The 25,565-nt window shown below is 38.7% G+C and overlaps 1 protein-coding gene across 2 annotated transcripts in view; it reads left to right on the plus strand.

Moving 5' to 3' along the window:
* Positions 1–25,338, plus strand: part of EFCAB11 (EF-hand calcium binding domain 11) — a 181,674-nt gene extending 156,336 nt beyond the window's left edge. Inside the window, exon 6 of one of the 2 annotated variants that reach the window (XM_037832088.1) lies at positions 24,772–25,338. In XM_037832088.1, coding sequence (XP_037688016.1) covers positions 24,772–24,853 — 82 coding nt within the window. In that variant the 3' untranslated portion in view covers positions 24,854–25,338. Of the gene's footprint in view, positions 1–21,824; positions 22,032–24,771 lie in introns of those variants that run through there. The other variant, XM_037832090.1, reaches the window with a different exon arrangement.
* The last annotated feature ends 227 nt before the right edge of the window (positions 25,339–25,565 follow it).

Genomic DNA, 25,565 nt, shown 5'->3' on the forward strand with positions numbered 1-25,565 from the left:
GAGTGGGGCTAGAAATGCCTATCAAAAATAACAGGTGCTCCTTGTAGAACATTTTGGAAAGAGAGAAAGGTATAAAGAAGAAAACCATGTTCCTACCTAACCAAAGATAATCCTTGTTAATATTTTGGTATTTCTTTCCAGTTTGTCCCCATGTTTTTCTGCTGTTAAAATAATTGAGAATTTTGTACCCCATGTTTTTCAATCAGTTTACCATTTTCCCTTTACAAATATTACAATAAATGTATTTGTCTGTACTTTTAATTTATTTTCTTAGGAGAGGTTCCTAGATGTGGGAATACTGTATCAGAGACTATGAACTTATTTTATCATATTTACTGCTCCTGATTCTTACCAAATTGCCTAATTAACAACTGACATAACCTTCTAGCAGCCTATGCCCCTCTCATCTCACCAATGATTGAATGTTATTTATTTTTCAAATCTTTGCTAATCTAATAGGTGAAAATAGTCTCTCATTTTATTTTATTTCACTGATTGCTAGAAATATTGAACATTGTCACATTTATTAGCTCTTTCTATTCCTTCTTCTATGAACAATCTATTTATGTGATTTGTTCATTTTCTTTTCTATAATGAGAATACTTAACTGTTCCCAGTTTTATTACAATTATTTTTCCAGTTTGTTGTTTTCCTTTTATGGTGATTTTTTTTGTTTGGTTGATTGTTGCTACTGTTGTTGTTGTTGTTGCCACAGGATAGATTTACATTTTTTTATTTGAGATTGTTCACATACCATACAATTATCCAAAGATCCAAAGTTTACAATCAGTTGCCCATGGTACCATCATACAGCTGTGCATCCATCACCACAATTATTTTTTTTTCAATTTTTAGAACATGTTCATTACTCCAGAAAAGAAACAAAAAAGGCAACTCAAATCCTCCCATACCCCTGACCACCCCTGTTCCATTATTGACTCATAGTATTGGTATAGTACATTTATTACTGCTGATGAAAGAATGTTAAAATACTACTAACTGTAGTATATAGTTTGCAATAGGTATATTTTTTCCCTATATGCCCCTCTATATATAGTTATAGTGTCATATGTTTGTTCTAGTTTCTGAAAGAGATTTCTAATATTTGTATAGTTAATCACAGACATTGTCCACCACAAGATTCACTGTTTATACATTCCCATCTTTTAATCTCCGACTTTCCTTCAGGTGACATACGTGACTCTGAGCTTTCCCTTTCCACCACATTCACACACCATTCAGCATTGTTAGTTATTCTCGCAATGTGCTACCATCACCTATGTTCATTTCAAACCAAGTTCAATCTAGTTGAACATTCTGCTCATAATAAGCAACCACTCCCGATTCTTTAGCCACTTTCTATATCCTGGTAACTTATATTTCATGTCTATGAGTTTACATACTATAATTAGTTCATATCAGTGAGACCCTCAATATTATGTCCTTATGTGTCTGGCTTATTTCACTCAATATAGTGCCCTCAAGGTTTCTTCATCAACCCATTTTTATAAGATGGTTTTGTTCACACACCATACATTCCATCCTAAGTAAACAATTGATGGTTCCCTGTATAGTCGTGTATTTATGTATTCACCACCTTCACCACTATCTATATAAGGACATCTCCATTTTTTTCACAAAGAAGGAGGAAGAGTCAAAGAAGACAGAGAGACAAAAGAAAAAGAAAAAAGAAGGAGAAAAACATGACAGCTAGGAAGCAATAAAAGGAAAGACAGCATTAAACTAAAGTAGAATAAAGAGACAACATCACCAATGCCAAGAGTCCCATACCCCTCCCTTATGTCCCCTCTTACATGCATTTAGCTTTGGCATATTGCCTTTATTATGTTAAAGGAAGCATAATACAATGTTTCTGTTAATCATAGTCTCTAGTTTGCATTGATTGCATTTTCCCCCAATCCCACCCTATTTTTAACACCTTGCAAGGTTGACATTCATTTGTTCTCCCTCATGTAAAAACATATTTGTACATTTTATTCCAATTGTAGAGTGCTCTAGTTTTCACTGACTTATACAGCCCCAGTCTTTTACCTTTCTTCTTTCCTTCTGGTGTCCCACATGCTCTTAACCTTCCTGTGAGGATGCATATTCATAGTCATCTTTGTTCAGTGAACTTACATTGCTGTGCTACCATCACCCAAAACTGTGTTCCCAACCTCTCACTCCTGTCTTTTCCTGTCTGTCTGTAGTGCTCCCTTTAGTATTTCCTGTAGAGCAGGTATCTTGTTCACAAACTCTATCATTGTCTTTTTCTCAGAGAATATTTTTAACTCTCCCTCATATTTGAAGGACAGTTTTGCTGGATGTAGGATTCTTGGTTGGCAGTTTTTCTCTTTCAGTATCTGAAATGTATCACCCCACTTCTTTCTTGCCTCCATGGTTTCTACTAAGAAATCCACACATAGTCTTATCAAGCTTCCTTTGTATGTGATGGATTGCTTTTCTCTTGCTGCTTTCAGGATTCTCTGTCTTTGACATTTGATAATCTGATTATTAAGTGTCTTGGCATAGGCCTATTCAGATCTATTCTGTTTGGGGTACACTGCGTTTCTTGGGTCTGTAATTTTATGTCTTTCATAAGAGATTGGAAATTTTCATTGATTATTTCCTCTATTGTTGCTTCTGCCCCTTTTCCCTTCTGTTCTCTTTCTGGGACTGCCATGACACATACATACATGCGTTTCATGTTGTCATTCAATTCCCGGAGACATTGCTTATATTTTTCCATTCTTTTCCCTATCTTTTCTTTTGTGTGTAGGATTTCAGTTGCCTTGTTCTCCAGTTCCTGAGTGTTTTCTTCTGCCTCTTGAGATCTGCTGTTGTATGTCTCCATTGTGTCTTTTATCTCTTGTATTGTGTCTTTCATTTCCGTAGATTCTGCCAGTTGGTTTTTCAAACTTTTGATTTCTACCTATGTTTTCCCAGTGTTTTCATTATACACTTCATCTCTTTTGCCATATCTTCCCTAAAATTTTTGAATTGATTTAGCATTAGTTGATTCAATTCCTGTATCTCAGTTGAAGTGTAAGTTTGCTCCTTTGACTGGGCCATAGCTTCATTTTTCTTAGTGTAGGCTGTAGTTTTCTGTTGTCTAGGCATCTGGTTTCCTTGGTTACCCCAATCAGGTTTTCCCAGATCAGAATGGGCTCAGATCTCAGAATGGGGCAATATTCAGTATCAGGTTTCCCTGAAGGTGTGTCTTAGAAGATTGACACACCCTGGGAGGCCTCTAGCCACTGTGCTTTTCCTAACCTGCCCAGCAGGTAGCATTTGTCAGCCTTTTGCTCCTGACTGGTATAAGGAAGTGTGGCCTGCTTAGTTTCTGTTTGGCTGTTTTCCTCCAGGCTCTTGATTCTGGTTCTGAATGGGAGGCCAGTAGTAGAGCTGGGTACCACCTCCTTCCTCTTAGGGAAGGTATATCCCCTAGGGAGTGACCATCATCATTTAAATAGTTCTTTTTCTGTCTGCCTGTGCTATCTCCACCCTTGTCTGGGTCAGAGCACTGTGAACTGAAAATGGCTGCAGCTTTCTCCACTGAGCTGCCCAGTTTGAGAGAGAGAAAAAGGGACAGAAAGTCCCCCTTCAGGGCCAGTCCACACTTCCCCCAGCTTCACCCACTGGCCAGAGATAGCACCTGGTCCTCTAGGATCCCACTCCCTCCCAGAGAGGTCCTCCAGCTCTTTAAGGTCAGTCATCACTAAAAGCCTCTGTCTGCTTGTTGGGAATTTGTAGCTTGTATTGAGCAGTCCACGTTTGTTAATTAAAACCCCAGTTGGAGATGTGCTGAGGTATATTTGCTCATTCAGAGAGTGCTGCTTTCTACTACAATGAGGTTTTGCAGTTTGGACTGCCATGAAGGGAGGGGGCTCCCAGCTCGGGTCCACAGTTTTTACTTACAGATTTTATGCTGCAATCTCAGGCATTCCTCCTAATCTAGGTTGGTGTGTGGTGTGTGGACAGTCACAGTTATCCCTCAGCAGTTTTTCCAGATTATTTTCTAGTTGTTCCTGGTTGTTTATTAGTTGTTCCAGGGGGACTAACTAACTTCCACTCCTCTCTATGCCACCATCTTCTTAGTCTCCTCTATCATGATTTTTTACTCTAACTTTTTTTAGAGTTGTATGTTTACACAGAATTTATGCAAAAAATACAGTGTTCCCTTATAACTCCCCAAATACTCTCACAGTTTTTCCTATTATTAACACTTTGCGTTAGTATGATACCTTTGTTACAGTTGATGAAACAATATTATAATTATACTATTAACTATAAATTATGTTTTACATTAGGGTTCACTGTTTTTGCTGTATAGTCATATGGTTTTTTAAAATTTTTTTCTAGTACCATATGCAACCTAAAATTTCCCCTTTTAACCACATTCAAATATAGAATTCTGTGGTGTCAGTTACATTCACAATGTTGTGCTACCAGTACCACCATCCATTATCAAAACTTTTATCTCACTACAAGCAGAAACTCTGTCCCCATTAAACATTAACTTCCCATTCTCTACCCCCACCCCAGCCCCAGGAACCTGGTCTCATTTCTGCCCCTATGAATTTGCTTATTCTAATTATTACATATTATGATTTTTTTGCTGTGTAGAAATCTTTTTTTAAACTTTATCAGAAAATTAAAAACATTTCAAACAAAACAAAACAAAGGAATAAGAAAAACAAATAACCTAAAATAGCTACATTGCTTCCAACATGTTCCTACCGTACCCCAAGAAAATTAAGAAACCATAATGAAACAAAAGAATAAGAAAACAAATAACCTAAAATAGCTACATTGCTTCCAACATGTTCCCACCATATCCAAGAAAATTGACAAACCATAATCATTCCTGAGCATTCCAATAACATTAAAATTACCCTCAATAGCTTATCTGCTCTTATTAGATTATCGTTCCCCCTTGACTAGTTGCTGTCTATCTCTAGGTTCCCTACATTCTACAATATAAAACATTTATTTTACGTTTTTCACTGAGTTCTCATTAGTGGTAACCTACAATATCTCTCTTTTTGCGTCTGGCTTATTTCATTCAGCATTATGTCTTCAGGGTTCATCCATGTTGTCATATGTTTGATGACATCATTCCTTCTTACTGATGCGTAGTATTCCATCATGTGTATGTACCACATTTTTTTATCCACTCACCTGTTGAAGGACATTTGGATTATTTCCATTTCTTGGCAATTGTGAGTAATGCCACTCTGAACATTGTTGTGCAAGTATCTGTTCATGTCACTGCTTTCAGATCTTCTGGGTATATACCAAGAAGTGAAATTTCTGGATCTAAGGGTAACTCGATATCTGTTTTTCTAAGGAACTGCCAGACTGTCCTCCAGAGTGGCTGTATCATTATACAGTCCCACCAGCAATGGATAAGAGTTCCAATTTCTCTACATCCTCTCTGGCATTTGTAATTTCCTGTTTGTTTAATGGCAGCTGTGTAGAAATCTTAAGTTAAGTATATAAATCTTAAGTATATAAATCTATGATTTTTTTCCTTCACAATTTTTTCCATTTTTTTAATTAGAGAAGTTGTGGGTTTATGGAACAATTATGCATAAAATACAGGATTCCCGTATTAGCACCCTGTGCTGGTTTGGATATATTAAGTCCCCCCAAAAGCCATATTCTTTAATGCAATCTTTTGGGGGCAGATTTATTAGGGTATGACCTCTTGATTAGTGTTTGACCTCTTAATTGAATGTTTCCATGGAGATTTGACCCCACCCATTCAGGGTAGGTCTTCATTAGTTTACTAGAGTCAGTTAAAGCAGCTGAGAGAGACTTCTGGAAAGACACTTGCTGATACTTTTGAGATGCTAGCCCAGAGTTTGTTCTGGAGATGCTAAGAGAGGACAAAATGCCCCAAGAGCAGCTGAGAGATACTTTTAGAGAGACCGGGATGCTTGTTGATACTTGGAGATGCAGACAGAAGGATATTTTGGAGATGCTAAGCAAATAGAAACCCAGAGACATTTTGGAGAAAGCCATTTTGAAATTCAACCCAGGAGCAAAGGACCAGTAGACACCAGCCAAGTGCCTTCCCAGCTGACAGAGGTGTTTCAGATGCCATTGACCTTTCTTCAGTGAAGGTATCCTCTATTGATGCCTTAGTTTGGACACTTTTATGGCCTTAGGACTGTAAATTTTTAAACAAATAAACTCCCTTTATAAAATCCAATCCAATTCTGGTATTTTGCATAACAGCAGCATTAGCAAACTGGAACATATCCTATTATTAACACCTTTCATTGGTGTAATACATTTGTTACATGATGAAAACACATTTTTATAACTGTACTATTAACTATACTCCATGGTTTAACTTAGAGTTCACTGTGTTGTGCAGTTCTGTCATTTAGAGACCAAGATTAATATTTACCTCCATTTCCTTTGTTATTATGGTTTGAATTTTAAGAATATTTACCACTTTGAAATATTTGGAGTTTATTTTGATATATAGCATGGGGGTGATGATCCAAATATTTTTATTCCCAAATAGCTAGCAAGTTTTTCCAGTGTCATTTATTAAATAATCCCTGTTGACAAATAATGCCTTCATTCATCATGTACTGTATTATTTTACATACTAAGGGACTTTTCCAAGTTGACAATTCCATTCCCTTGGTATCTTTGTTCTTACACCAAGGACACATCTTTTCCCCCAGTTCTTAAAATATGTTCTAAAATCTGGTATTTCTTATTTTTAAATTGTTCTCAGCTCTTGCCTGTTTATTTTTCCAGATGAATGGTAAAATTATTTCTGTGAAGTTCCAAAAACCCCCTTTGGGGTTTTGTTGAAAATTACATTCAACCTATAAATTAATTGGGAAGAATTTGGCATCTTTACAATATTCAGTCTTCCCATCCAGAAATACACATATAGCTTGTCCCTCTACTTTCTCAAATATCCTTTCATATGATTCAATGGAATTTTGAAGTTTTCTTTATATAAGTTCAATACATTTCTTATTAAAGTATTTTCAGCTTATTTGATATTTTGGGTCCTTTTATAATGAAATATTTTTCCCTTTTGTGTGGATGCACTATTTTTGATATTATTTTATCCATTCACCACTATATCTTCAATACTTAATTTATAAAGTCATCAGGTACTGACATATTCAAGTGAGAAGCCTATTTGCTTCTCTGCAAGCTTGTAAACTCAGAAATTTAAAACTGGAACCAACCCTAGAAATATTTTCTGTTTATACATGATAAAACCAAGGCTGTGAAAGGTAAAGTAATTTATCACCTGTTGTTTATAACTTGTTAGGAGAATAGCTAAAGAGAAGACTACTTCCAAATGTCCAGATTCTTTGTGCCAAGGACATGTAAAACTTAAATATCCAAAACCAAACTCTTGATCTTCCCCTTTAGTTTTCTATTGCTGTTTTAACAAATTTCTGCAAACAGTAGCTTAAAACATCACAAGGAGATTATCTTATAGTCCTGGGGGTTAGAAGTCCAAAATGGGTCTCACTGGGCTAAAATCAAGGTGCCACCAGGCCTGTGTTCCCTGCTGGAAACTCTAAGGGAGATTGGTTTTCTTTCCTTGCCAAGTTTCTGGAGACTACCTGTATTCCTTTGCTCATTCCCCCTTCCTCCATCTTCCAAACCAGCAATAGCCAGTCTTTCTTACCTGGGACTCTCTTCACCTCTCTCTCTTTCACTTCTCAGGACCTTTGGGATTACATCTGAGCCCACCTGAATAATCTGGGAAAATTTCCTTATTTTAAGATCACTTGATAAACAGCCTTAATTCCATCTGCAAACTTAGGATATTCACAGACTTCGGGAATTAGGACATGGGAATTAGGGGAGAGTGAGAGCACCATTCTGTCTCCCACAACCATGATGAAACATACATCTGACCACATCAGCACCTTTTAAAAGACTGCAGTGTCTTCTCATAATTCTCAGTCTTAAGACTGAAATCCCTAAAACAGCCTACCAGGCCCTGAAAAGTTGCATTCCACCCCCTCCAGCCTCATTCAGCTCCCTGCTCACCCTCACTTTGTGTTCTGGCCGCATTTGCTCTGTTTTAGCTCTTCAGATGTGCCTTGCTCTCTCCTGCCGTGAGGCCCTTGCACAGGCTGTTCCCTCTTTCTGCAACACCCTTCCTCCACCCATGCCTCCCTAATTGACTTCAGATTTCAGCTCAGTCCCACTTCCTCAGCGATTGCTTTTCTGCCTGCCCTGCCCTGTTCAAATCTCTGTATCCCTTCCTCTCAGCACCTCCTAGCTCTCCTTCAGGCCACTTAGGGCACTGGACAGTTTACTTTGTTCATAGGATTATTTCTCTTCCCAGGTAGACTAAAGCTCCAAGGAACCCTGTATCTTTTCCACTCACCACTGTATCTTCAATACTTAATTTATGTGAGCTATAGTGGGCTCTTAGTGTGTGTCTGATGAATAAGTAAATGAACTCAGAAATCTATTTCAAAGAGAAAACTACATTAATGAATATGGTCATTACCACATTTATAAAAGCAGAAAAACTGACACAGTTTGAAAGTCCAACAACAAGTAAATTTTATAAATCCATCTGCTAAAATCACTGAAAAATGAAAATTACAAAGATCATAACCATGGGGGAGGAATGTTTGTACTAAGTTTAAAATAGCAAGATACAAAATATTCTTATGCTGATCAGAGGGAAAAGTGCCAAAATAATCATAGCAATTGGCTTAAGATCAAGGGCTAGTGAGTATTATTTCTTTTCTTCCCATTTCTAAACTTTCCTGGGCACATGTTCATATATTTAGCACATGTTTATCAAATGCCACTGTATGCCAGGCGCTGTGCCAAGGACTGGGAACGGCAGTGAACAAGAGGTCTGTGGTCTCTGCAAGTTTACAGGCAATTCAGAAGAAGCACTAATAATAATCATAGTGCAGACAGTCCAGTTGCCGTGGACTGTGGCAAAATTTGAGAAAACATGGTTCCTTTAGCATACTGTGTACCACAGGCTAAAGAAAACAGATTTTAGATCAGGCTCATCATTATTATAGCACTGAAAACTTTTAAATTCTGGGGGAAAATTATAGGGACAATATACCCTACAATTATAGGGACAATATATCCTGTGTCTTTAGGCAATTTAGAAAATTTTTTCTAAATTGTCTCTCCAATCTTTAATCACCACTTACCAAGACCCAAGTTGTGTATTCTAGAAGGAAAGCTTCTGGGAGCAAGATGAACTTTTCCATTGAAAGTTTTGCCAGGTCATCAGTAGAACGGCTTTGATGGTCAGGAAAGCTCAGAACACCCTCCCTGCCCAGTTCAGATGCTTTCCCAAATATTTGAGAAATATCAGCTCCCACCTCTAGGAAACCTCCTTTAGTTAACTGAAAGAGTGGGGTTTTCCCAACATAAATTCTCATGGTTTTGTCTTCTCACACTTATGCACTCCATAACAGTGCCTCTGCGCTTGAACACAACGTAAATGCTTAATTTGTTTACTAAATATCCTGAAATAGCCTCTGAGTTGTTACCAGAAGGGCAAAGACCTTTTAACTCACTTAGCTAGCACAGATCAACACTTAATGCCTTTAAGGATGATGGTGATCTTTTTTAGTGGCTGAAATGCTCCGTAATCAATGATGTGGCCCTGCCTGGAGGCAGGAGAGACTAAGATAATCGGCAAAAGTTGTCATGCTGTATCAGACCAGTAATTTGAATCCCTGCAATTGGTATTAGTGTGAGAATTGATGGGAGAGTACAGTCTCTTCCAAAAGCTAGGAATAGCCCCCAGCCTCCGTAATGTTCTTAAGTGACTTATGCATAATTGAAACCCCTCTCAATCCAGCTTCTGTTCTCAGCCTGAACCAAGTCTGAGAACTCTTCTCCTTCCCCACCCATGAAGACAAGGGACACACATACTTCGGGAGTAACTCTGAGTGGTAGCAGGAGGCCCGTCTGCTTGTCGGCTGGGGGATGAATCTGTGAGACCTCCCTAAGGGGTACTTTCCATTTTCTTCCCTCACCACCCCCCCATACCAGCCTGAAGAATTATTATTTCAAGGATGGAAAACAAATCCTGTATTTTTGAGCTGCTTTCTGCAGAACCACTTCCAGGTTTCAGTCCTAGAATGTTCCCCGTGAACTTTCACTTGGAGTCCCTTGATCTTATTGTAGGATTTGATTAATTTGGCCATGTTCTCATTTTCTGTGCATTTCATAATTTTCTATATACTTGTATGCCCTCTGAACCTTCATCTCTCTAGACTTAAATTCTCGTGTTAAAAGCCCTCTGGTCATTCCATTTGGTGACTTTTTGATTAGAGCTGGACTTTATTAATAGAGTGCTTCTGATGATCTGAGGGAGTTGTTTCATTATGAAATGTTATTCATTTTTTATATTGCTTATTATTGTCCATACCCCCAAAGGTTTTAAATGCTGGAAACATGTAAACTAAAACATAAATAATTTATTGTAATTATGCTGAACTAAGGCCAGATTTTCTATTGGCTCAGTGAAGTACATCAGTGAGAAATGGGCTGAGATGTAAAATCTTATTTCCCAAAACAGGTTTTCTAAAACTAAAATATAAATAGTTAAAAATCTTAATTTTTAAATTTGTGCACCTTCATTCAGTTAAAAAAAGCTGCCTTCATAGACTGTAGTACAGCTTAAATAATTCTCCTAGAAACTAAGATGTGTAGAGTAAGTCACAAGGATTACTGCTGAGTCTTTGCTAAAACACTAGGAGAGTGTCTTTCAGTGTCTTGGTTATGTCACAGCCCCTGGGGTGACTGAAAGATCCTGTACACATCTTTAAAATGTCAGTGCTTTCAAGTAGGTGAAGCAATAGATAATTTTTGTCTCTATATTATTGTATTATTAACTTGCTGTTTTAAAAGAGTGGAGGAAGGGTAGGTAAGAGAGAGGTGATTATTTATTTTTAAGAAGAAGACTGCCAGGAAACAATTCTTAAAATGGAAATGAAAAGAAGGACTTGTTAGCACGCTGCATGAAAGGAAAGTAATAAATTTTAAGCTCTGTAAGTCTCAACCTGATATATTCTAATTCTTCTGTATTCTCCTTAGAGGGCACAGAGCTACTTTTTTTTTCTTTTTTCTTTTTTTTTTTTCAATTTTATTGAGGTATATTCAGATACCATATAATCATCCAAAGTGTAAAATCAGTTGTCCACAGTACCATCATATAGTTGTGCATTCATTACCACAATCAATTTTTGAACATTTTCATTATTCCAAAAAAAATTCAAATAAGAATAAAAATACAAGTAAAAAAGAGCACCCGAAACATCCCATCCCTGCCATCTACCCCTGTTATTCATTAAATTTTTGTCTACTCATCTGCCCATACACTGGATAAAGGGAGTGTGAGCCACAAGGTTTTCACAATCACATGGTCACACCGTGTAAGCTATATAGTTATACAATCATCTTCAAGAATCAAGGCTACTGAGTTGCAGTTCAAAAGTTTCAGGTATTTCCTTTTAGCTATTCCAACACACTAAAAACTAAAAAGGGATTGTGCCAGTTTGGATGTATTATGTCCCCCCAAACGCCATGTTCTTTAATGCAGTCTTGTGGGGGCAGACGTATTAGTGTTGATTAGGTCGGAATCCTTTGATTGAGTGTTTCCATGGAGATGTGACTCAATCAACTGTGGGTGAAATGTTTGATTAAATTATTTCCATGGAGATATGGCCCCCATTCAGGGTGTGTCTTGATTTAATCATTGGAGTCCTATAAAATAGTTTACAAACAGAAGGACCTCAGAGCAGCTAAGAGGGACATTTTGGAGAGAAGCTGAGAGGGGCATTTTGAAGATGGTCATTGAGAGTAGACTTCTGCTACTCCAGAGTTTGCCTGGGAGAAACTAAGAGAATACCTGCAGACTCCTAGAGAGAAATGTGCTGGGAGAAGGCCATTTTGATAACACAACCTGGGACCAAAGGAAGAAGACGCCAGCCATGTGCCTTCCCAGACAACAGAGGTGTTCCAGACACCATTGGCCATTCTTCTGTAAAGGTCCCCTATTGTTGATGCCTTAGCTTGGACACTTTTATGGCCTTAAGACTGTAACTTTGTAACCAAATAACCCCCCTTTATAAAAGCCAATCCGTTTCTGGTGTTTTGTTTAATGGCAGCATTAGCAAACCAGAACGGGGGTATCTGTATAATACATAAGAATAGCCTCCAGAATGACCTCTCAACTCCATTTGAAATCTCACAGCCACTGAAACTTTGTTTTGTTTCATTTATCTTCCCCCTTTTGGTCCAGAAGGCTTTCTCAATCCTATGATGCCAGGTCCAGGCTCATCCCCAGGAGTCATGTCCTATGTTGCCAAGGAGATTTATACCCCTGGGAGTCATGTCTCATGTAGGGGGAAGGGCAGTGAGTTTACCTGCCAAGTTGGCTTAGAGAGAGAGGCCACATCTGATCAACAAAAGAGGTTCTCTAGGGATGACTTAGGCACAATTATAAGTAGGCTTGGACTCTGCTTTGCAGTAACAGGCTTCATAAGGGCAAGCCCCAAGATCAAGGACCCAGCCTTCTAAATTGATAGTCCCCCAGTGCTTGTGAGAATATCTGTAACTCCCCAGGTGGAGAAGTTTAATATTTCCACATTTTTCTCCAGTCCCTTAAGCGGGCTTTGCAAGTACATTTTTATTCTCTGTCCAAATTACTCTTATATGTATTGGGACTTCACATTACCCTGTATAAACCAACCAGATCTCACTGCCTATTCAACATTCCATGTAATTATGGTGTTTGACTAAACTGACCATACAAGTTAAATTATATAGTGTGCTACAGAAAACATAGATTTTACACCAAATAAACATCTCTTCCTTTGGTCGCACACAGAAGTTGAAGTTTTAAAACACGTCAATATCGTCCTTAACCCTTTACTCTGATTTACCTTACTCCTAACCAAGTCCATTTCGTTCATATCTCTTATTGAAGTCTGATCTCTTTTTCAGCCTCTTTAACATTTGCTGTATGGGGTAATGCTGACATTCATAGCTGCCAAACTCTGGCTCTGAGTCTCAGGTGCCACACAGACAGAGTTCCAGGGACTGACCAGGTTATACACAAAGAGCTCAGCATCTCAGAATATAGAAATAACCATTACAACTCAGGAATAGATGTAAGAGCTTACAATCTAGGAAACTTTACCGTAAGTCTTCCCCTAATAACCTATACAGAGCTACTTTTAAAGGTATTTCTTGAGTAGCTTGCGCTTTGGGGCACAGAGCCCATAGCCCAATCATCAACTTATGACAGTAAGAGCCTCACACTAATACTGGGCTTGTCAATTGTGACAGCCATCTAATTTTCCAATGTATGGATGAAGCTGAAAAATTAAGTCAAATTGGGAAGGCAAAATGGATATAGAGGAGCAAGATTTCTTTTTATTGATCAGTGAATACATAAAGGTTTTAAACTATACAAACAGAATCAAAGATATAGTACAGTTAAAACCTAAAAGTACAGAAGTATCAAAAACTTGTGTTAAAAATATCTTAGTCATCAGATCTAGTAATAGAATAGGAACCACTAAAGTACTGTTAAGGATTGCTCCTGTCTTTTACATAAAAACTAGTAGCCATGGAGTACTCATCATAGTAGTAATCATAGTAGCTAATATTTATTGATCACCTCTGTATCTGCTGTCAAGAAGCTCTGGTTCGAGTATACTGGAATTACTATGAGCTCCAGTTTTTCAGCTGACTTGTAGCAAATCTTTTTGACCACTATGTATATGTGTGTATGGGTGTGTGTATCAGAAAATTCAACCATCCCAATCTTCCCAACAGTATTCAGTAAATGCTTGTTAAAAGAGGAAAATGAAAATACGCTTGTTTATACATAGGTCTTAAGAGAAGTTCTGTCAACGAGAACAAAATAAAATCTTAGCAGGTTTCTGAGTTTTTTTGTTTGATTGGTTTTTTGGTTTTGTGTTTGTTTTCGGTTCCTAGTGTCTCAATAGCTTAATTTATGTGTTGGTGTGTGTGTGTGTGTGTGTGTGTGTGTGTGTGTGTGTATGTATTTTTATTTTAATGAAAAAATCCTCTCTCTTTTCTGGAGATAGCCTCCATTTTTTCTCCATATATTTCCTGGCTTTTTATCCATGTAAAATACATATGGTTTATTGCATAAATGGGATCTTACTACACATACTTTTCTATGACCTGTTTTGTTCATTTAGCAATATATCAAAGACATACATCCATGTCAGTGTCAATAGTTCTGCCTTATTCATTTTTAATGACTGTAGGATAGCCTATAATGTGAACATGTCATGAATTATTTAACTAGACTCCCAGTGATGTATATTCAGTTTGGGGGCTTTATACACAGTATTGCAGTGAGCATCTGTTTGTACATGTGTATATGTATGTGTGTGCATGCGCACGTGCACATTGTAATTCCCCAAGTATTCTTTAGAAAAATTATTCTAGGTGGAATTGTTGGGTCACAGGATGTGCATGTTTTCTAATTCTGATACATATCAACAGATTGTTCTTCAGAAAATTTATAACAGTTGATAGTCTCACCAACAACATATGAAAGTGCCTCTTTTCCCACACCCTTGCCAACACTCAGCATTTTCAATACTTTTTAATTTGCCAATCTAAGTGAAAATCCCATCTTGTTTTAATATGCACTCTTTTATCATAGAACAGTATGTGATTGTAGCCTCCTGTATGCTATGCAATCGTCTTTTTCCCTATATTCTATAAAGTATTTGTATAATAAATAATATTGACTCATAAATAGATTGCACATATTTTCTCCTAATAATTTTATGATTTAATTATTTACATGTATGATTTTAATCCATATGAAATTCTGTTTATGATGTGAGGAATGATCTTTGTTACAGTGACACTAACTTCTATAACAAAATCTCAGTGGCCTAGTACATGGCAGTTTATTTTGTGCCCACCCAAAGTTCAATATAAGTGTTATGATTTTCCCCAGGATCCCACAACCCTACTATCTTGTGGCGCCAATGTCCTTCTGTTAGGGCCCCACCGTCCTTCTGCGTCTGGTATAGATGGGGGAAGAAAGAGGGAGGATTTCATTTTGGAGGTTTTTGTGTGCTAATCCTGGGTATGGAGCAGAACACTTCCACCAGCATTCCATCGCCGGAACTCCCAGTTGCATCTGCTTGCAAGCGAGGCTGGGAGAGTAGTCTAGCTTGTTCCTAGGAAGGAAGGATGTTTCAGTGAACACATAGTAGCCTCTACCATGGACTCAAACTCCCCCAGCCCAGAACCATAGCCAATTATTCCAGTACCTTTTACTGGCTAACCTATTCCCTCCCCACCAATTTGAAATGCCTCTGTGGACCCTTGCTGAATTCCTGTATATTCGTGTTTCTGGACACTATTCCCACTCATTGGTTCCTGGGTTAAAATCACACAGTTTTAATTATTGAAGTGTTTTATTTTTTGATATCATTATTTTTCAAAAGTGTTCTGTATCTTCTAGCAAATTTCCTTTTAAAAAGTAGGCCAAAAAACCTCTAAAATCCCTCTATCATATATTATTAAAAATATATTCTACTTGAAATCATTATACTATTACAGAAAACAAGCATTATTTGCCAATTGGTGTTTTGTGACTCCGGAACATATGCTTTTAAAAATCAAGCTCCCTACCAAACAGTGGCTAACAGTGTTATCAGCAGGGCATTCACAAATGGCTCGATGTTTACAGTTCACATTTCAACTTCAAATCTATTTGTTGCATTAGCAAAATGAGTCTCATTAAGCCTTATTCTTTTAGCCCAGCTCTCCAAGCCTCTGAACCTGCTAATACTCAGCTTCCTTGTCTGGAAGTATGTAATCTTTCCTACATTACTTTTGAAAGTTCAGCTCGTTCCCAAACCTTCAGTCAAGGATATGAACTTGTTGCTTTCAGAGAGGCTGCATCTGTGCACTCAGCCGTCACGCCATCTGCTAAAGTGGTCAGAGTTCATTTCACTGCCTCCTTTGTGGACAGACTTGTACTGTAAAAGCATATGTTATTGAAAACATAATTTTCCTCATCATTATGCTATCTTTCTAGCCAGATCATAACCTGCAAGAAATCTATTGAGACAGAGTGAAAAGCTCTTCAGAATAGCAGTTCTTAAGAGATTAAATGATTGCCATCTCTGTCCCATTTCTTTTATCTCATAATCAAGTTCAAGATGATAGTAGATATCTCAGCTGAAGTGATTATATATTTGAAATAGAAATGGCTTTGTCTCCATTTATATTCTATACTGTTGAAGACAGGATCATTTTCTTCCATTTCCATTTATATGTATTTATGGTTCTTTACAACTGTCCACCAGGTTAAAAACTCAAACTACCCTTTAAAGGCTAAAAATGGCTAATCAGAGTTGGGTTGCACTGTTAAAGATTCCATGCACAAATTCACTAGTTGAATACTTAAGATCCATCTTCACTGGATCAGCATTTAGAGCTGGATCAAATCTGAACGATCACCCAGCCCGGCCATTCATCCTGACAAAACAGGAGCCGGAGACTCAACGGCAGCTTAAAGGCTTGCCCAGGGTCCATGCCTGGCAGCTCCCTCCTGGGCAGCTTCTGCTGGAGCCCACTGCCTCCTTGCCCCTGCAGGATGGGCCTGCAGCAGTTACACATACAGGGGTGGGGAAAGGATAGAAGACCTAGTGACCCCAAAGCTCAGGACACACATTTTTTTTTATGATTGCTTCAAGGATGCTCACTTTGACTTGCGTTCTTTATGCCTACAGCTGTGTAGTTTTTGCTCTTCTAATGTTGCAGTTTCTCTTCCAGAGACTAAAACTGGGAAACAGGATCACACCACTACTTATGAACAGCTCTGCTAAAACACTTGGTAGAGAAGGAATATGAAACTGTTTTCTGGAAATGAGACTTCGGGCTATATGTTGATTTCATTTATCAACATGACCACAACTAGTCAGTAATCAGGCATACTGAAATTGCATTCTTTCCTCTTTTTAAAATATTTCTAGCTTTAAACAACACTCCTCATTTTTAAAACCTAGAAAATAGGAAAAAATTAGTCATTATTTATGATTAATCACTTTTGCCACCTGTGACTGGATTTCACATCCATTTTTCCCTTTCTTTCTTGGACAGAGACTCTGTCCTACCATTCTTGAGGGGAAAACTGTATTGGACCCATCAATAACCCTTCACCACATTAAGAATCACAGTTAACTTGTCGTAGACAGAGATTTTTGTTGGGTGCAGCAAGAAAGTTCTTTAGAATTTAGAACTGTGGAAAATAATCCAGAATCTCAGGATAGCACCTAAGGAGAAATCTGAATTATTTTAGGTTCCTTTCTAAATCAAACAGTCCTTTCAAAAATATTATATTCATTGAGTGTCTACCCTGTATCTATCAAATTCCAGACATCACAAGGTTTAGAAAAGATTTTAGACAGGATACCTGGTATGTGAGAACACTTTCATTTGCAAATAGCAGGATATCCATTTCAGACCACCTTAAAACAACAAAGGGAATTTATTGGGTCAGGTGACTAAGGGTTTTGAAGTAGTACAGGCTTCAGGCATGGTTTGATTAGGGTTCCAGCTCATTCTACTGTTCTTCTTACTCTGCTCCTCACTGTAAGTAGCTCCATTCTTGGGCTGAGTACTAACATTTAAAAGCACGTGCATAAATCATTGGATCAGTGCACCATTAGATCACAGCACCACTGTGGATATTGCACCCTCATGGTAAGAGGAGAACTGCTGCAATACCAAGCCTCACCTCTACCCCATGCTCTCCAAACCGAAAGAACTTCTCTTTTCCCGATCCACAAAATTCCCCGGCTTCATTATGGTTGGACCAACCCTTTACCAAGCCAGGGGAAGAATACCATGTCCTAACTGACCTAAGCCAATCAGTCCTTGAACCAGCCACTGTAGTAAGGAGGATGGGATTTCAGTGATTAGCTTAAGGCAGTCAAATCCTCCTTCTGCAACTTGGGGTGGGGATCATTTCCACCAGAATCACACAGCTGCTGCAAAGCACAGAGGTCTGGATGGATGCAGAGAAATAACCAATGACATCTATTGCATCTTCAGTCTGGTAGGCTGAGCCTGCTACTAGTGAGGCCAAAGTTTTGCCTGGCTTGTGTCATTCTGTGTCCCTGACCTGACCTGGCTACCCTGTTACCCTTCATAGTTAATCCTAAATGGCCAAGTCCACCACCTGCTCATGGTCAGTCTGTAGCTGTACATCTGCACCCAAAAGGCAGAACTCTCTTACATTCAGGAATATATTGTCCTCATTCTGAAGGAACACTTAAAGTCTAATAATACCATTTAGGATCAATAGTCTATGATTAAATAAGACATGTATATTAGATGGTAAAGAGAAGACTGCTCCTAACTTTTTCTGTTTAACTGACATTTCAATTGCCTGGAACTTCAAACTTTGGAGCTCTTTGTTAAGGGAATATTTTTTGCTCTGAAAATCATTTTCCAACTAGAAGAACACTCTGATCTATTTCAAGTAGTGAGATCCCTTTTACCTGAGTGAGAACCTAATGTGACATGCTTTGGTGGTGGCAGTCGAAATGCTCTGAGATGGCTTCATCTCAGAAGAAGCTTTCCACTGGGTTTCAGTCTTGGTTCTTCCCAAGATGATGGCTTGCATGCAGATCATTGGGAAATGATCTCAGGGAGTGGGAGTGAAGGGCTGGGGAACACGAAACAGAGAATGAGGGAAAGCCAGTGCAGAGGTCCTTTTATCAAGTTTGTTGCTGCTAGAAGCGACCAGGTCTCCATCCCACCAGAAAGTCCCACTAGCTGATAGAATGACCTGAGTTGCCTGCCTGATGGGGACAGAAGGAGAGAGTGGTCATCTGCTGAATCCTGTTACCTCACTGGCCAAGGGCCACCCTTTGGGGAGCTAACTCCTCCATACTTGCAGATTGCACATGTGGGTCCAACACCCACGTGTCAGAGCATTCCCGGGCAAACAGCAAAAGATACCTGGCATAGGTTGCAGCTAAGGGAAACACTGAGCCACAACCAGAGTAAAAGATGGGTCAGGAGTGTATGAGGTAGAGTGCAGAGGCTGTCCAGGGCATGCTGGAGGAAATGCATCTGCCGAAGTCATGCAGGAGCCTGGAAAAGACTGGAAATGATCTACATATCTCTTTTATCCTTTCTGAATATCCAGATGGCTTTTCTTAACACTATGTCTTTTAAAAAACTGAAATTAATAAACACATTACCAACTTATTACTGTAGAGCCCTGCAGGACTCTTGTCAACAAATAGGCAAGCACGCCAATGGGAAGAACCAGGGGGTTTCTCCCAGAGAAGGCTGCTGGCGGAGGAGCTGTCATCATTCCGTCTTCAATTGGCGGGTCCTCTCATCCCCAGCAGGCGCTCTGTGCCTGGGGGGTAATTTTTACTCTCACTGTTCAGTCAGAATGACAGCCTTGTCCCTAATGTAATGGCAGTTTTGACTTTAGTTTAAATTATTCCATAAAGAATCAAAGAGAAAGAGATTCTGTCTCACTTTTCCCCACCCCAAAAATTCCACTAAGAAAATGTTTCTCATTTAAATCTTTGCCTCTACATTACATTTCTCACTCATGTTTCAGATAAGTCAAATATAGCGTCAACTTTCAAAACCCTCTGTGACTATCACAGTTGCTCAAAGTAATTACTATCTGTCAATGTATTTGCTGGGAGCACAGAAACATCTGTCACTTGCTCTGTTGTCACTACCAATGGGCTGGCTCTCAAGTGTGGTCTTTTCTGGGCTCAATTCAAGACCCTCACGTTGGCAAGGCAGAGCGTCGAGGTGATTATCTGCACCATCCATTCAAGAAACACGTGTGCCTCAGCTGTCCTAGAAATCACTTGTTAAAAGAACAATAAGTCTTTAAAGGAAATTATTTTAGTAAGTATAGATTAGCTGGAATATTCCAAAGAATTGCCTTAAACATGTATTCTTCTAACCAGGGATAGTTTTGTCCCCCAGGGGACATTTGGCAATTTCTGGAGATATTTTCGGTTGTCACAACTGGGGTGTGAGTGCTACTGGTTTCTAATGGGTAGGGGCCAGGGATGCTGCTAAACATCCTAGAATGCGCAGACAGTCCCCCCTTCTCTTCCTCAACAAACAATTATCTGATCCAAGATGTCAATAGTACTGAGGTTGAGAAACCCTGCTCTAGCTGTTGAGGATCTGTGCAATGTATCATAAGCCACTTGTTTAGAAAATTCAGTCTAAAAAGAAAGAAAATGTTTCTTGAGTTGAAAAAGATACCAATATTTTAAGAACATTACTCATAACTGTACCATCTTCATAAAACAAGTTTTTGTTTAGCACATAACCTTCAATTTCTGCCCAAATGAATATAGATGTTTATAAGATTGCAATGATGATATGGACCAGTTTGTATTCTTGTTTTCACTTAAAAATTTTATAGTCTTTATATCATTTAAATAGAGAATATTCCTTTGTTTAATGTAATGATGTGTTTAAATCATTCCCTCTTTGATTATTTCCTGCCTTTTTTTTTTAAGGTAACCTGGGCAAAAGCAAGTACTCCAATCTGAAATATGGCTTTGGAGGCCTGGCCATTGGGTATACTGAAAAGAATTATTTTACAACAAAAACTATTTTCTAAGAAATAACTGTTTTTCAAAACATTCCCAGAAATTGTTATATTTTTTTCATACAAGAAACATTCATATTTTTTTAATTGGAAAAAAAAAGAAAACAACCTTATGTTTCTCTTAGAATGTATTAGAGCAACAGGATGGCCTAGTTTAATAAAAGATTCGCAAAGTGAAACCCTGGCTCCTTCAGGATCGAGACCACTTAACCTCTGGGTGACAAGAGCATGTCTAGTCTGGGCTTTCAAAACTCACACAGAATCACATAAAGGAAAGAATAGACTCTTTTTTAACAAATAGGTGTATGAAAAAGAAAAATGCTAAAGTTCATGCTGATGAAAGTAGTTATTACCATGTTTTAATGTAACAAAAGAGAAAATGTTTGTGTTTTAATAGATATGAAAACTGTTGGAATTCAGCTGAATGGACTGAAATTCTACTCCTGGCTGAAATTCTCAGTGTACCCTAGTGTCAGCCTGGGTCTCCCTACACTTCAGAATCTAAATAGTATTGCCTGGAAGCCCCTTTCTACATCCCATGAGATTATAATGCACTTTTCCAATGGCTTTATGGCCATCCTGAGCTCTGAATTCTCATTTCTTGAAATAATTCAGTTGACAAGTCATCTTATTATTCCTCACTTGCTCTTCTTGCTCACTACTGCCCCAGCTCAGATGGAACTCATCTAACGCAATCTTCAGCCCCCAACCCAAGACAGGCACTGCCACACAGTGCATGCCTGCTGTGCCTCTTAGTGAAGATGGGGGAGAGGTCATAACAAGCTGCTTCGAAATGCTTAGTAAACATGGCAGTTAATAAAAGGACTTTCGATCACTTTTTCACAGGCCATTTCTTATGTAGCACTCCCACTCCCCCTTCCCAGTAGCCCCATCTTCCGCCATCTTCTCTTATCTTGCTTTTCATGCCCTTCATCCCAGATGGTCCTAAATTATTCATACTAAGTTCTACTAAAGATTCAGCTCTCTTGAGTTCCTACTCCCAAAATCAACTCCAGAGCTCCCTTTTGTATCTCAAAAACAAGCAAAAAAGCCTTTAATTTAACTGGACTTAACATTTCTAGAAAGCAGTTATTGTTATAGCAATTTATTGTTGTCTGTTTACATTGAATAAGCTTTGATCATTTCTTTGAAGGGCCAGTTCTGAAACATAAGCCTGTATCCACTGGGAAAAGAATAGCGACTTAACTGGATTGTGCAATTGGACATTGACTCTAGGGCCAGGTAGGCTCACAGGTATCTACTGTTGTGCCTTGCTTCCCAGTTTCTTGCTCTTCAGCTCTAAACCATTCAGCCTGGCATTCAAGGGATTCCTTCCATCCATTGCCCCATTTCTGCAGGCTCATCTTTCAGAGACCCTCTCTCATGTGCCGTCTGTTGAGTCTGATCTGCATATACAGAATGTAGTTAGTTGGCCATAGAGATGATTACCACCTTACTTGTGGGCTTCGTCAGTATGTATTATTTCTCTGGCTGATTTTTAGGGTCTTAAAGACAGCAATGATATAATCTCTTTCTTTGATTCCTCCAGTACCTCCGTAATGTCACCTCTTTTCCCAGAATCATTTATTCAGCAGACGTTCACCATCCGACTTGTGCGAGGATCCAGGGACACAGCCGCCAACATGACAAAGTTCTTGCCCCTCTGGAGTTTATTTCTAGTTGGGGTGAGGGTGGGGGAATATTTTAGTGTTGAATGTACTTTAGGGACACCAAAACAACTTGTTCTTGTTTCAGAACTAGAGTAAACTCCACGTAGGGTTGAATTCTGGAAACAGATACAGTGAAACTCTTTACTTTTTTACCTAATGTTGTTTTCTTTCTCTCCCCAGCACACCCCCTATTTTACCCACCCGGCACATCCGCTCTTCTATCACACAGTGATTTGAGTGTGGGTGTTGTGAAACCTTCCTTCTCTACACTAATTCTTTCTGCAAGAAAAAACAAGAGTGTATTTTAGTTTTTAAAATTATAGCTCTGAAATGTGAGTTTCCTTTTTACCTTCCCTGACCGATATGCTTATGTATATAATGAGGAAGAAGAATCAGAAGACGTTAAGTATATTACCATTTTTCATTCTAAATATAAACATTATGGCACTCCATTCATTATGTGAACAAAATTCCACTCTAAACATTGTGAATACACTGTTCCATTTTAACACATCTTGCTTATACTCTACCCATTTTATGGTAGGGAGCTTTGGCAAAGACAGCAAGAAAAATAAGTTAATGCAATCACAGGTGAAGGTTCTATACTGAGAAAATCAGGCAAAGGGATTCCTTTTTCTGCAAGCATTCAGTGTCTTTCAGTGAGACATTACTTTTCTTAGGTTATCCACTTAACTCAACCCTGAGATTTATAGTTCAGCTATACCAGTTCAGCGTAGAAGGAAAAAAGGTGCTTTACCTAATCCAATTCCTTGGGAAAAGTACTTAGGCAATACTAAGAATCTTCAGTTATCTAATTTAATAAAAGAGGTGATTTATACTCTGTAGTTAGTAACATGTGATAGTGATTATTGCTAATCCCTTAGAAGACATCTGACTTTGTGCTTTTGGACCTGTATAGCATGAAATCATCATGTATATTTTACCAAAAGACGTAACAAGAATAATGACCTCAGCAGTCTGCAGTCGTTTTATACTAACACACTGCAACACGGTTTTGCCCAGAGGCAGAGAAGTAGGGATTTTCTCTACTTCAAAAGAATGAAAAATTATCATCACTCTATCCAGAATCATTATAGACTTCAGAGACTTTTGGCATGAAATATTCAGAAAGTTTATTTTAGAATTCAATATTTTAAAAGCCTGCTTTAAAACAATTACAATGATTAGTGGCTTTGATACTTGGGCCTGTCTTTGCTTTTAAAAGCCCTGTGTCATGGTTGATACCATTTGTTGTTTCAACGAAATATAATTTGTATCAACCACAGAAGCTACATATAAGGAGTGTAACACATTGTCTCAGAATGCCGCCCCCCCCCAAAGAGAATTTTGGCCACCACTCATCAGTTTTCCTTTCAAGAACATTTTTTAATGAAAAACATTATTTTTACTGGTAACAGTTTGAATGTATTGCTTGTGCTGTGGTTTTGTCTTTCTGATGTGTGCTGTCTCAACCATGTGGTGTGGGGGCCGTGTCTCTACTTCCTGCTCAGGAGCAGTGCCCCCATCCCAGCAATCTAGGGACACACAGGACAATCCAGCAGAGGCCACTTCCCCACTCCTCCCCAGGCGACCAGCCAGAGGCTCACATCTTTCATCGCTCTTCACATGCATCAAAAAGCTCATCAGGCATTTGTGAGAATTGAGTTGTGCTTCTGAGACCATGGACGAAGCCAGTCAAAACTTCTGGAGCTGGCCTAGTCATGGGAATTGCAGTATAACCACTTCTCTCCAGAATATCCTATTCATTTAGGGAGGCAATGTGGAATTAGAGGACTGTATAGAGTACCTGTTTTTGGAAAATGACAGTCCTGGTTGGAGTTCCAGCTCTGCTACTTACTCGCAGTGTAAACTTGACAAAACTGCTGTGCCTATTTAACGCTCAGTGTCTTTATTAGCAAAATGGACCCATCCCAGCACTGGTGCAAAGATTCCTGAGATAAGGAATGTAAAATGCAGGATGTTAATCTTTGTTATAATCGTTACTATTTATTTTTTTTGGCATATGCTTTACTATTTATTCATAAAACATTTTTCTTATCTCTTATTTTGTTTATCCCACATATTCTATTGGGCAATTTTATTGACCTATCACAGTAAGATATTTGCAAGTTGACTAGAAAACAGTTGTTCTTGCTTTTCTCATATAATCTGTGTTTGACCTCATTCCTTTAAGTACATTGAATAGAGTGTTTCTGTGGCTTTTAATAAATACCTTTTCTTTTCCTCTCCATCTTAGGTATTATAGATACAAGGAAAAAATGTAGGCATCCCCTCAGCTTTCGCTTGCCCTCTGAGAGAAAATGGGCTCTTCTCTCATGCAGACATACAGAGAAATAAAGATTCTCATATGCTCCTGGTACATAGGTGCTGTAAAAATAACATGTAAATACTTTTTGCTTCATTTTCCAGGGAAGTAGATCAAGACTCAGATGGTCATGTCAGCTTCAAAGACTTTGAATACGCCATGAACTACGGGCAAAAAGAAGCCTAACTTGTGAACTACATTTTCCAAGTTCTGGGGAGATCAGTCAATTGTGATGTATTTAAATGTCATATGCACTTCACTCTACTAATGGTGTAATGCTACATACTTGTGATTAAACTCTTAATCATAGTTTTTAGATGCTGATAATATATTTGCATCTCACAATCCTAGAGGTGGCCATCACAGGTGGTCCCCTTCCCTGTGGCTAGCAGCCCTGATTCAGGATGGTCCTTCCCCCATTCCTTTTCATTCTTGTGCACCTTCTGCCCACCGTCCCCACCTCCCAGCTCCTCCCCCCCACACACACACAAATACTGCCCGCTTAGAGTGCTACACTCTACCACACTCGCCACCCACTGCAGGCTCCTGATTCTCACAGGTCCTGATGTCCATAGAGGGGTATTTCAAGGGGTTGGGAGGGTGGATCTCCAGTGTACTGTGGCTGGAATAAAGATGGGGACCGGGCAGGAAGAAGCCTGTTGGTGCTAAAATGGTCTCTTTTTTCCTTCATTCATTCAATACTGGTTGAACCAATAATAGTACCTACATGTACTCAGCATTTACTATGTTCCAAGCAGTGAGCGAAGCACTGGGAATACTAAGTCTTAGGACTGCCCTAAGAAAATGTGTGTAGAGTAGAAATCACCAGGGCCCTGGCTATGTAAGAAAAAGGAACCACATTAGGCTAACACATCAGGCTTTATGATGAGGAAGAACA

This window comes from Choloepus didactylus, chromosome 4 (assembly GCF_015220235.1).
Source record: "Choloepus didactylus isolate mChoDid1 chromosome 4, mChoDid1.pri, whole genome shotgun sequence".
Classification (NCBI taxonomy): domain Eukaryota; kingdom Metazoa; phylum Chordata; class Mammalia; order Pilosa; family Megalonychidae; genus Choloepus; species Choloepus didactylus.